This window comes from Coptis chinensis, chromosome 6 (genome assembly GCF_015680905.1).
Source record: "Coptis chinensis isolate HL-2020 chromosome 6, ASM1568090v1, whole genome shotgun sequence".
Taxonomy (NCBI): domain Eukaryota; kingdom Viridiplantae; phylum Streptophyta; class Magnoliopsida; order Ranunculales; family Ranunculaceae; genus Coptis; species Coptis chinensis.
Genome location: NC_141461.1, coordinates 10,084,129 through 10,096,143, shown reverse-complemented (window position 1 = coordinate 10,096,143; position 12,015 = coordinate 10,084,129). Strand labels below are relative to the sequence as shown.

Genomic DNA, 12,015 nt, shown 5'->3' with positions numbered 1-12,015 from the left:
GATTTATGCAATTGAAGGGTAGAACTCTAAAACTAAACCTGAAATCCTGCTCCCCAGGTGAATGTGGGATTTGATCCCAAGACCTTGAGGTTCAATTAAATCACTTAAAAGGATATATATTTGAAGAGAGAAAGTTAAGCTATGTTCTACATAAAAAAGAAAGTTATAGCTCTCACGATTCATTCAACTGACGACTATATGCAGGGCAATGACGTCGATTTTTTACATCAATGGGCATGATCACTGTCTCGAACACATTAGTAGCAATGACAGGTAAAGTTCATCTCAATTGAACTTAAAAAGTTAGAGAAAATTTGATCAATGTTACTAAAGGAATTAGGTTCTACTGCAGTCCACTGCAATTTCTAACAAGTGGAGGAGGTTCTAAGACCTGGAATTTGATGCTCAAGGAGGGAATGGAGATGGAGTGCACCTGTTCTATGATAGGCTTCGTTTACTATAATTCTTGTATCTCGAGCTCGTGAAAAGCAGATAGACAAATTCTTGATATCTTACGTTTAGTTGAAAAGCATTTTCACATGTATAAAGAGCCACTTTAAAATTTATAGTTTCTACGTACATGCTTCTATTTTTGTTGAACTTATATTCTGTTAGAACATGCTAAAGCTAAAGGGATATCTTAGTTCCAAGACCACCTTGGTGGATTTCAAGGAGGGAATGGAGATGGATATACAAGGGAACCGTGCACCTGTTCTATGATAGAGTAATTGGGATATCTTACGCCGTGGAACAGATGATAATTTTGTGATGTTACGATGCTGTGAAACACATGTAGAATGTTTGGTTTAAAATTTATGACCCTACGTACAGGCTTCTATTTTTGTTGAACTTATATTTGTTGGGCTTTAAATCAGATCTTAGGGAGATTCCACCTTGGGAAGTTGCGTAGATGTACATCCAGGTGGTGTGGGATATCGGATGGAACTTAAATACTTCTAAATGCAATGCGACTTAAATAATTAAATGTTTACATAAATCACATGCATATGACGAAGAATGCTAGATGCTTCGAATCAGAAAAGATTATCAACAATGGAGTTTAAAGGTCTGTATCCAATCAAGCTAGCAAAATTGTTAAGGTCTGTATAAGTAAGCTTTTTAGGTTCCACAACCTTATATCATTTTACACTTTAGAGTGGCCAAAAATCAGTTCTGACAGGATATCTTATTGTTTTCCAGGATACTAACAACCTTGTTAATCCATAACTTTATGAACAATAACAACATGCAGAACATGACGAGGGAATGTTCTAAAGTGAAACAGTAAATCACACCTATGGTCATTTGTATACAAATATTGACGATTACAATAATCACAGATATGCTAAATGCTGTAACGTTTGCATATGACTCAAACGCCCCATTAATCCCAACTGAAGGTGCATTAAACCAGGCATATAAAGACAATGCCACTAAGCTTAGACAGTTGGTCTACATCACTTGGCATATTAGTAGTTAGATCAACTGGAATTTTTGTAGCTCTGGCTCTTCTACTGCTTCGAACTTGGAAGGTCTTTTGAATACTATTTATTTGTTTCAGCAGTTTATATATTGTCAGCAGGTTGCTTTCACCAGCTGGGAGTTGTTATCAATTTCTTTTGTTTATTAACTTAATTTTCTACACATTATCACTACAAATCTACAAGGTATGTAAGAGAATAAGACCAAGTATTCACACTGCACAAAGTGCAGAATCATCTATAAGCCAATTGGACCAATGCCGTTTGAAAGCGATTCCTCACCAGCAAGTTAACTGACCGTTTCTTCTTTAGTTGATATATTGACTTCTCTTTTGGTTAGAGCAAGAGTCATACTCTTTAACACATGAAAGAGAAGAAACCAGCACTTTTAAACAAGTGAACTACACAACCACAAGTGATAAGCTTTGGCAAGAAACATCGAGAAGATTACTAGACAAGATTTTGATGAAGTGGAACACAAATGTGCTATTTTAGGTAAGTATTCACATAACAATAACAAGGGTGCTAGAATTTCCCAACCCAAATTCAGAATCCACATGCAAGAAACAACACATAATGGCTTCCAGACAACCAACACAAACACAAAAGAACAGTTTCCACCAAGTTCAATCACAACAATTATGAATCAAACAAAATATGAAAACTACCATTACAGTGATCGTTCTTATAATGATTGCAATTATAATCAGCACCACACTTATTCTAAGCACGCCAACATGAAAACAGAGGAAAAAAAATACCAAAGGATAAGTAGCAGTACCTGCGAGAGTATCACCGCTACTACAAAACGATTTTCGAACCTTCGCACCTAGCATTTTCAAGACGAAGACTTTGCGTATCAACGAAGAGAAAACAATGAAAAATAAAGAAGATCCTATTCTCACCGGAATTCTAACTCACACCGTGGCAAATTCTTATTGGACCCACATGCCCACATACAAAAGACGAACATTCTAAATTTTCTGACCGCGTTCCCAGATAGCTGCTGGAAAATTTTATGGAACGAAGTTACCAATTTTATAGTACCGCGTTCCCAGATACCAACCTGCAAAAGCATATCACAAACCCAAACAAGAATTCAAGGAAGAGTAGTTTTATAGCTGCAAACTCTTTTTAACTTCTTGGGTTTGGTTTTTGTATTTGCCTCATTGTGTTCTTTCCATAGAAAACAAAAATGGCAGATAATAATGAACCATGAAGAAGCAAAATCTTGAAGCAAAAACCGCTTTGCTGAGGTTTATAAGATTCAAGTCGTAAACCCGAGGTTAGCAAACTATTGTATACCATACTTGTTGTTGCATTTTTTTTTTGCAATGGAATGGTATGCCGATGTACTTTTGATTTGTAGGTGTACCCGTTTGCTGCATCATTGGCGTTGGCATACCAATCTCTTGGAGTGGTGTATGGAGATTTAGGAACATCCCCTTTATATGTTTTCTCTTCTGTTACTTTGTCTGATCCAAAAGAGGACGATATATTGGGAATGCTGAGTCTCATTTTTTGGACCTTGACCACCATTGGTCTGATCAAATATGTTACCATTGTTTTGCGTCCTGATAATCATGGCGAAGGTATATATTTATGTTCTTGTTGAAAAATATTGTCATGCCATGAACCCTATAAAACAAGTTTCTGTCTTGAGAATTGATTAAAATAAGCCCTCAAGAAATAATACATTTTTACTAAGGCGTGCACAAACTTTCAACTGGAAAAGAAACACTTGAAACATTTCTTCTTCTATGTATATGGTCATCAATATGTCCCCAAGTTTTTGTATTATTCATATGTTTGACAAGAATGCACATTTTGTATATAAGTTAAAACATAAAACTTGAATTCCGTGATTCATTTTAGGGACGTAAGAGTCTACAGATTTCAGATGTAATGTAAATTTATTGATTTGTTTTATTTTTGTTTTTGGTATTTAGGTGGAACATTTGCTCTGTACTCCCTATTATGCCGACACATAAACTTTGGACGAAAAATTGGGATACAGAATACAAGGTTGGAGTCGGATGTAAATTTGACATATTATAGCACAAGAATGGCTTTGCAATCAAAGACAAAAAAGTTCTTTGAGAAGAGTCCCAAAATTCAATCGTTTTTCATCTCTATTGTTTTAGTGGGAACTTCTATGGTCATTGGGGACGGTGCTCTAACTCCTGCCATTTCAGGTAAATTATTTTGTAATGCATCTACACTGTCTTAGCTTTAATGGAAGAAAATAAATATAAATGTGTTTGATTTGTGATATATGCATAAGTACATATATACCTACATTTGGACTGACTGATCATTATTTGAATATATTATATATGTAAGTATTACTTACTGACTTGATTAACTACCAATTGTAGTTGTTTCTGCTGTTCAAGGATTCCAATCAAGATCTGATAAGATTACTCAAAGTAAGCTTTTGACGTGATTATATCTGTTTTGGTCGCTGTTCCTGTAATGACTGTTGTGTGGTTAATTGTGGAATTAACATAATGTAATAAAATTGGATGTGCAGATCACTTGGTCATTATATCAGTTGTAATTTTATTGCTCTATTCTTATTCCAACGTTTTGGAACGAGCAAGGTTAGCTTCTCATTCTCTCCCATCATGCTACTTTGGTTCACATCAACTGCCTCAATTGGTGTATACAATGCTATCAAATACTATCCAACCGCCTTCTTCAAGTTCATATCACAAGACTTCATATACATCTTTTTCAAGAATAATGGCACGACAGGGTGGGAACTCCTTGGCACAGTTGTTTTGTGCATAACAGGTAAATATTTTGGTGTTTTTCACATTCTATTAGTAAGTTTAGGAGTTTCTCAAAGCATTTAGAAAAGGCTTTAATTGCTTTCAACAACTTTTATTGTGGACAGGTGCTGAAGCTATGTTTACTGATTTGGGTCACTTCAATAAGACATCCATCCAGGTTGATCTGGGGACTAAGCCGTGAATATTTCTCCATCTCTCTTGCAATCTATAAATGTACCCTGACACATTTGTGTGTTTTTGCAGATGGCTTTCTCATTTTTGGTTTATCCTGCACTAATCCTCACTTATGGAGGTCAAGGTGCTTTTCTGATAAAGAATCCAGATAAACTAAGTACCACGTTTTACAGTTCTGTGCCTACTCCTGTGTTTTGGCCGATGTTTATTATAGCTACACTAGCTGCTATTGTTGCTAGCCAAGCATTGATATCTGCTAGCTTTTCTATCATAAAACAATCAATGGCACTTGGTTGCTTCCCTCGAGTCAACATGATACATACCTCGAACAAGCATGAGGGACAAATCTACTCTCCATAAGTGAATTACATTCTTATGATTCTATGTGTTCTTATTGTCGTCGGTTTCAAAGGGGGTGCAGAGATTGGAAATGCTTATGGTAAGTTTCCTTGTCTAATATAATAAATTTGCTATAACCAGTAACGATGAAGTTCCGTTCTTTATCAATTTAGTAGCAAGGGCAGCTTGGTATAATGGAAAATAATGCAGCTTCGAAATAAGAGCTCTTCCTTTTTCTCTTACTATTGCAGGTGTTGTTTGCTGTCATATGGGTTATGCTTATCACGCCTGATGGTTGTTGTAATGCTTGTCATATGGCAAACAAATGTTGCACTCATATTGCTATTCTTTATGTATTTATTTTCAGTGAAGGTTTTATTTATGACGTCTTTGCTAAGAAAGGTTCCTCAAGGAGGATGGGTTCCCTTTGCTATTGCGACCTTCTTAATAATTATGTTATCATATACATATGGGAGGAGCAAGAAGACACTTATGAAGCCGAAAAGGAAGATGTCACGTAGCGACCTGACTCAGTTGCTATTAAGAGATGCAAACATTCGTGTACCTGGAATTTGTTTCTTCTGTACCGACCTTGTTAATGGAATACCACCAATTATCGGACACTATGTACAACATGTTGGCTCGCTTCATGAAGTAATGGTTGTTGTCACTGTGAGAACACTTCCAATCAAAAGTGTTCTTCCGGAAGAACGATACTTGGTGGGGAAATTGGGCCCAAATGGTGTCTACAGATGTTTAGTTCAATATGGATACAAGGATGTCCCAAATATGGATGGAGATGAGTTCGTTACTTCATTGGTAGAAAAGCTTACAGAGGCAATTGAGAGCCCCATTGAGATTCAGCAGTTGGAATCAGCAGCAAACAATGGTGTGGTCTATGTCATGGGTAGGACTGTTCTCAAGTCAAGTGAGAAGAATGGGTGCTTGGCTCATATTGTGATTGATTATTTCTACAGGTTTCTACAAAAGAACTTTAGGTCTGCTGTTTCAACGTTGAATATTCCTCCAAGCAAGATGTTACAAGTTGGCATGCTCTATGAAATTTAAGGTTGCATGGTGAGATGAAATAAGAAGGAAATCCACTTCCATCATGGAAAGCTACTTGTAACAGACAAGTTCAATTCATCTCTACAGTCAGTTCATTTGCTAGCTTAGACAATTTTTTCTTTCTTTTTTGGGGAATTGCAGGTAGTCTCGGGGTAATTTCTTATTGTAGGAGTTTGTTGCTTTCTTGTATTTTTCTTTAATTTTAAAATTAATTTATTTTTGTAAGTTCTCTTCCCAGACCTCATAGGCCCTTCAGTTATAAGAGTGTAATTAACATATATGCACCCACATAATTACAAAATTTCATATCCTCTCTTGACATGATTTAAAGCCAACAGAAAGTGATTAGCTTGTGTTGAAGATAACAAAAACAACAATAATAGCGAGATCACCTTAGCACGTCGTTATATATATAGATAACTTCGTTCATTTCTTAAGGTACATCAGCAATATCTCTAGTTCATTTTCAATATGTTTGGTACAGGACGGTTAACCTCTGCCTTTTTGGCATTTGATCTTTAGTTCATGTTCAATATGATTAGGTACAGGACAATTTCTTCTTCAAAGCACATCTGACAGCTATCTGTAGTTTGAATACAAGATGTCTATATTTTGACTGTTAATGTTTCAAAATCTTCTTGTTCGACGCTACAATGGTTTTGTATGATTCATTCCTTTTAGATTATTCCATAAGAACATTAATCAACAGGTGAAACTTGGACTACAGCAGAAGTCAAAATGGCTTTACTCTTAGTTCACGACTTCACGGACGAGTTCTTGCACCAAGATTATCAACAATATTAAATCTGAATTTATGCAACAATGTGGTCCATTTCAAGCCTCTATTAGTTTTGGCACTGATGCTACTACCAGGAAGGTGCAGCGATCTAGTTGGTTGGTGTCTTGGTGACAAGCCAAATGGGATTTGGGTTGGTCCTTTTTTCCTCCATAATAAAGCAGGTGATCCAAGATTCATTGTTCAACAATCCTAATATTAAAATTCCTAATGACTTGAAATTGACTTTTGAATTGAAGTCTTTGCCATTTGTGACACGTGCAAAATTAGTCCTAGTCACTCAATTATATCTTCATGTGCAACCTATGAGGTGATATTCAACATCTTGTTACCCTTAGATTTTGTTTTCGAAGGACAAAACATTAAATGTTTTTAAACTTTAAGGCATTAACCTAGTGTTAAGAGGGAGTGAAGATATGAAATTGAACTGCTCATGGGGTGCAGATAATAGACTTCAGAATTGAAGCAAGTTAAAATGTTTATTTCAGAGCATTATGTTTCTGAACAATAAATTTATCAAGCAAACTAAATATGAAATTCTTTGTCTTATGGACTACGTGAAGGTAATACTTATCGTATCTGGATGAAAAATAGCAATATTTGCCCATTTTGTTTAGTTATTTTGACAAACTTTTCACTCCTCTTTGATTTTTGATATAATCACTTAAAAATATAAGTCAATCAACATCTGCTAAGAAAATTTTATACGACTCCAATAATAAAATTTTGCTAAATCAACTCTAAAATATTATGCTAATAATTATCGGCCATTGAATTTCTCGCAAAAATTTATATGGTATGTGAATTTTAGAAATGATGGGCGGGTGTAAAATCTTATACTAATTGTAGGTCTATACTTCACTTTCTCTATAATAATTTCCCAAATTTTTGACCATTTTATTTATCATCATATTCTTTTTCTTCAAGTTTCTTGTCTTCCTATCCCTGTCTTCTACACAATTACGTCGTACACGTAACTATGAAATATACTCTCCATCTCGCCTTAATTTTGACATTGTATATCACCATAGGTTAAAATACATTGAAATGGAACAGTGCGTGCTAAACATGTATTGTTTTTTGCGCATGGCCGCACACACATACGTCGGTAGAACAAGCAAAGTGATTTAAGTATTTAACCATGGTTAAGTTAATTCCGCGGACTTTTCTTCATCTAACGCTCACCATTACCTCCTATTTCTTCGCACGCCAATTTATCTAATCCAACACTCCCTCACACCACTTAACAAAACAACACACCAATCTAGTAAACCAACACGTGGCTTCCTAAACCCAAAACCTTCCAAAAGGCCACTACAACTATCCTTCCTTAACTAACTCCCGGTTGTATAGGATCAAGATAAGGGTCTCTTTAAGACGAAGACTTTTAAAGAGTGATGAAGCAAGAGAGAGAAAGACAGAGAGAGTTGATCTCTTTCTCTGTTTCTAGGGTTTGAAAATCTAGGCCCAAACACTTCAAAATTCAAAAAGTTTCATTCTTTAGCTAAGTTTTTCATCCAAATCCTTGTTTTTAATCGAAGGGTGTTTTTTTTTTTGTGTAAATTTTTGTGAAGTTTTAAGAAAAGGGGTTGTGTGTAATTGAAAGATCTGTTAAAAAGCCCCCTTGTGTTTTTTTTTTTTTTTTTTTATTGTACCATGAAGATAACTTATTCATCATGTGGAGGAGGTGGAGTTAATAATAATGGTAATAGTGGAGATGGAATAGAAGAAGATTTATTTAGAGATCCAAAATCATGGCCACCTGGATTTAGGTTCCATCCAACAGATGAAGAGCTTATTTTGTATTATCTTAAAAGAAAAATTTGTCGACGTCGCTTAAAACTTAACGTCATTAAAGAGACTGATGTTTATAAATGGGATCCTGAAGAATTACCAGGTAACTTTATTTCCAATATTGGTTTTTTTTTTTTTATATATTATGTTTTGTTGTATTAGGATTTTTATGAATTACCCATGTTTAGTTTGAGTGTTTCTAGCTATGGTAACAGTTGTATATTATTGGTGTTATATTGACTATGTGTTAGATGGTTATATGGACTTGTAGGTAATGAAATGTCGTTGAGTAGTTGTAAAGTATACGTATTTTTGTTATACTTGCTGTACTGAGATTAAGTTTAGGAAACTATAGTAATTAGTTAGGTTGGGTCAGAACTTGTCAAACTATAATTCCTAGTAGCTGTGGTATTAACCTATGAGAGAGAGAGAGAGAGAGAGAGGGTCAAGTGACATTCTGGACCCCAACCCCCCTAGGCTCAAGAATCGTTCGCTCCGCTCACTCGATTAGAGCTTGGACACAACTTTGTGATTTTGTGCATTAATTGCAACGTATTCAACATTCACTGCCATGTGGTGTATTTTTATTTTGAAATTGATACAGGATAATCTATTGAGTAAAGAGTAGCTAGGCAGTGTGCATCTAGAATTGAACAGTTACTTATATTAGTTTAGATGTTGACACAAGGATTTTGCTCTCTTAATTTGTATTTTGTTGTTCATTTCTCAAAAGGAAGTAGTTCAAACTCTGTTAACTGTGAGTAAATTTGAAGATTTTGGCTGGTATGGTGTAGGTCAATATCCCTATTAAGCGATAGCTATAACCATTTAGGTATGAAATTAACTTGCTTGTTAAACTTACGTGGCAATCCAAATGATGCTATTTGGATTTGAGGATTGACCCTTTTATATTTGATGGTGATTTCAAGATTTTTGACCTCATGTAGTTGCCTTAATAATTGGGATGAAATTATAATAGTTTTTCTTGGATTGAATGCAGGCCAATCCTTATTGAAGAGTGGAGATAGGCAGTGGTATTTCTTCAGCCCAAGGGACAGAAAGTATCCAAATGGGGCAAGATCAAACCGGGCAACAAGGCAGGGTTACTGGAAAGCTACTGGAAAAGATCGCAACATTACTTGGAACTCTCGTTCTGTGGGTATTAAAAAGACATTGGTCTTCTATAGAGGTCGTGCCCCTACTGGTGAACGCACTGATTGGGTGTGATGCAATTATATACGATGGATGAAACTGAACTCCAAAAATGCAAGAATGTGCAGGTAACCAACCCAATTTCAACATTTTCGTTTCTTTTTTACCATTTTCTTTGCCCTGGATCTTGAAAATATTAATCAATTGTTTATGTTCTTGATCTGATTATTACAGGATTATTATGCTCTATATAAAGTTTTTAAGAAGAGCGGTCCTGGCCCAAAAAATGGTGAACAATATGGAGCACCATTTGTAGAAGAGGAGTGGGATGATGATGAAGAAGAGACTAAGACACCAGACAAAGAGAATCAAGTGCGACAGGTTGGAAATGCTTGTGGTGATAATTCATTAATAAGTCAATACAAGCCTCTTGCTGTTGATCTTGGACGATCTTTTCCGGCAAATTGCCAGTGAGGCTGATTTAGATCCATTGCCCAACATAGGGTTTGCGTGTGTACCACCCCAGGTAACTTGTGGCCTTCTTTGTGTTTTATCTTGCATATACATATTCCATTCCTGAAATTTTGTTTCTGATTCTTAGTAGCAGCTTGATGAATTTGGTCCATTGTGACCTTTTTTGTGTTCGTTGTGCTTTTAACTGTATTATGCTTTTGTCAAACAAAGATTCAGTAATGAAATATATATATTGTTGCAGACTGGTGCTCATGAAGAAACTCAGAGTACTATGATGGGACCATCACATGGCGAACCTGTATATTCTGAACCTTTATCATGTACTCATGATAAGCAGCATGAGGCACATAGCAGCTTTAATGCTACACAATCAGCTGGCTCTTATCTACCTTCATGTGAGGCACCTGAGGTTACATCCATTTCAAATGTTTCTGAATGGATTCTTAATGATTGTGAAGAGGTGAATTACTTGGAAATAGATGATCTCGAGGGTCCTCTGGGTTTTCCTAATATGGTTGGTGCTAACAAGTCTATATTTGAAGAGATGGATCATTTGGATGCGCCCGATCTTTTCTATGATGCAGCCGTGTTTCTGGAGAACACGGGGACCATTGAGCAGGGTTCAGTCTCAAATCTCTATATGGATACTCAAAGTGGTGGTTTGTCAAGTCAAATGCCTCACCAGACATCAACTCCATTTTATAATGGAGATAAAGTTACTGGTCAGCTATGGATGCATGAACAGAGGCGTCATGTGTCTGCACCATCTGAGCCAAATCATGTGGCAATGGCTCCACCAACTTCAGGTACACAATTTACCGAGCTTTCCTATCAAAGCACCCACTCAGTTGCCACTATCTTCTAATTTTAGTTCATCTTTTTATCTGCCCCAGAATCTGTTGGTGTAATGCATGCCGTTGGTTCTACCGACCATCTTCGTGAGGAAAGACAGAATTGGGGTGACAACGAAGATGGTGATGTAGATTCTTGGTTCACCTCTGCTATATCAGCCTTTTTGGGCTCAGTACCCACTCGTCCAGCTTTGGCATCAGAAAATGCGTTAGTGAATCGTGCATTTGAAAGGATGGCAAGTTTTGGTAGAGTGAGGATTACTGATGTAGATGCAAGTGCTACGGCTGGTAGGGAACCTGTTGTGGAGAGAAGGGTTAGAAGGAATGGGGGCTTCCTTTTCTTTTCAGTCCTTGGGGTGTTGTGTGCTGTTTTATGGATGTTGCTGATAGGAACGACTGTAAAAGTTCTGAAGAATTTCTTAGGAAGATTCATATCCTCATAATAAGTGGCCAGCTAGTGTTGATATATTGATTCTTAAGTTGGCTCCACTCTTCTACATGGCAGTTAAGATAACTGTGTCTGATAGGCGAAGCTGTATCTTATCTGCTGGAGAATTTTGTGTACCCATGTTTCTACCAGCTGATTAGCAATTCCTTGAAGGCTGGGTTACCCTGTTCAACATACTGCTCTAAGTTAAAGGGTGTAATGGGACTTATCAAATATATATTGGAAGACAGCCCAAGAAACGAGAAGTGATGCAGTTCCATTTGAATGGCCATCCTTCTCTACAGTTATCAAGTTAGCGGAATAGAGTTAAACAAACTCGAAATAGTAGCCCTAATTTGCTGTGGGAAGCTGCCTATCCTGTTAAATTTAACTATATTATCTTTAGCCAAATAAATATCAGGTGGTTATTGACTTATTTCTATGAAAAGATTCTTTTTGGAGGAGATTTGTTTGACCAGGGAAATTAGGAACCATCTGACATCAACAGGGACAATTTTCTGCATACCTGGGTTAATTTTCAGAATCCCCTTAAGTTTTTATTTGAATGAATGACTTTGCTTATAACAGGTAAGGGACTTTTGCATCATAGCCATTCTAGGTAATCATTTTTCTGGCTTCCAAGAGAAGTATGCCCAACCTAACC

At 36.4% G+C, this 12,015-nt stretch overlaps 1 protein-coding gene and 1 pseudogene across 2 annotated transcripts; both read left to right on the top strand.

The window, feature by feature from the left end:
• The first annotated feature begins 2,696 nt into the window (after positions 1 to 2,696).
• Positions 2,697 to 6,082, top strand: LOC147491377 (potassium transporter 26-like; annotated as a pseudogene). The gene is made up of 8 exons (XR_015199413.1): positions 2,697 to 2,717; positions 2,851 to 3,073; positions 3,431 to 3,676; positions 3,860 to 3,910; positions 4,015 to 4,277; positions 4,381 to 4,433; positions 4,520 to 4,892; positions 5,048 to 6,082. The product of XR_015199413.1 is annotated as a potassium transporter 26-like (transcript).
• A 1,963-nt stretch (positions 6,083 to 8,045) lies between these two features.
• On the top strand, positions 8,046 to 11,815 carry LOC147491376 (NAC domain-containing protein 17-like). Its single transcript, XM_086567243.1, is given in 6 exon segments — positions 8,046 to 8,550; positions 9,448 to 9,668; positions 9,671 to 9,727; positions 9,834 to 10,069; positions 10,284 to 10,879; positions 10,967 to 11,815. Coding segments are annotated over 6 exon segments (1,752 nt in total). The 5' UTR covers positions 8,046 to 8,309; the 3' UTR covers positions 11,368 to 11,815.
• The last annotated feature ends 200 nt before the right edge of the window (positions 11,816 to 12,015 follow it).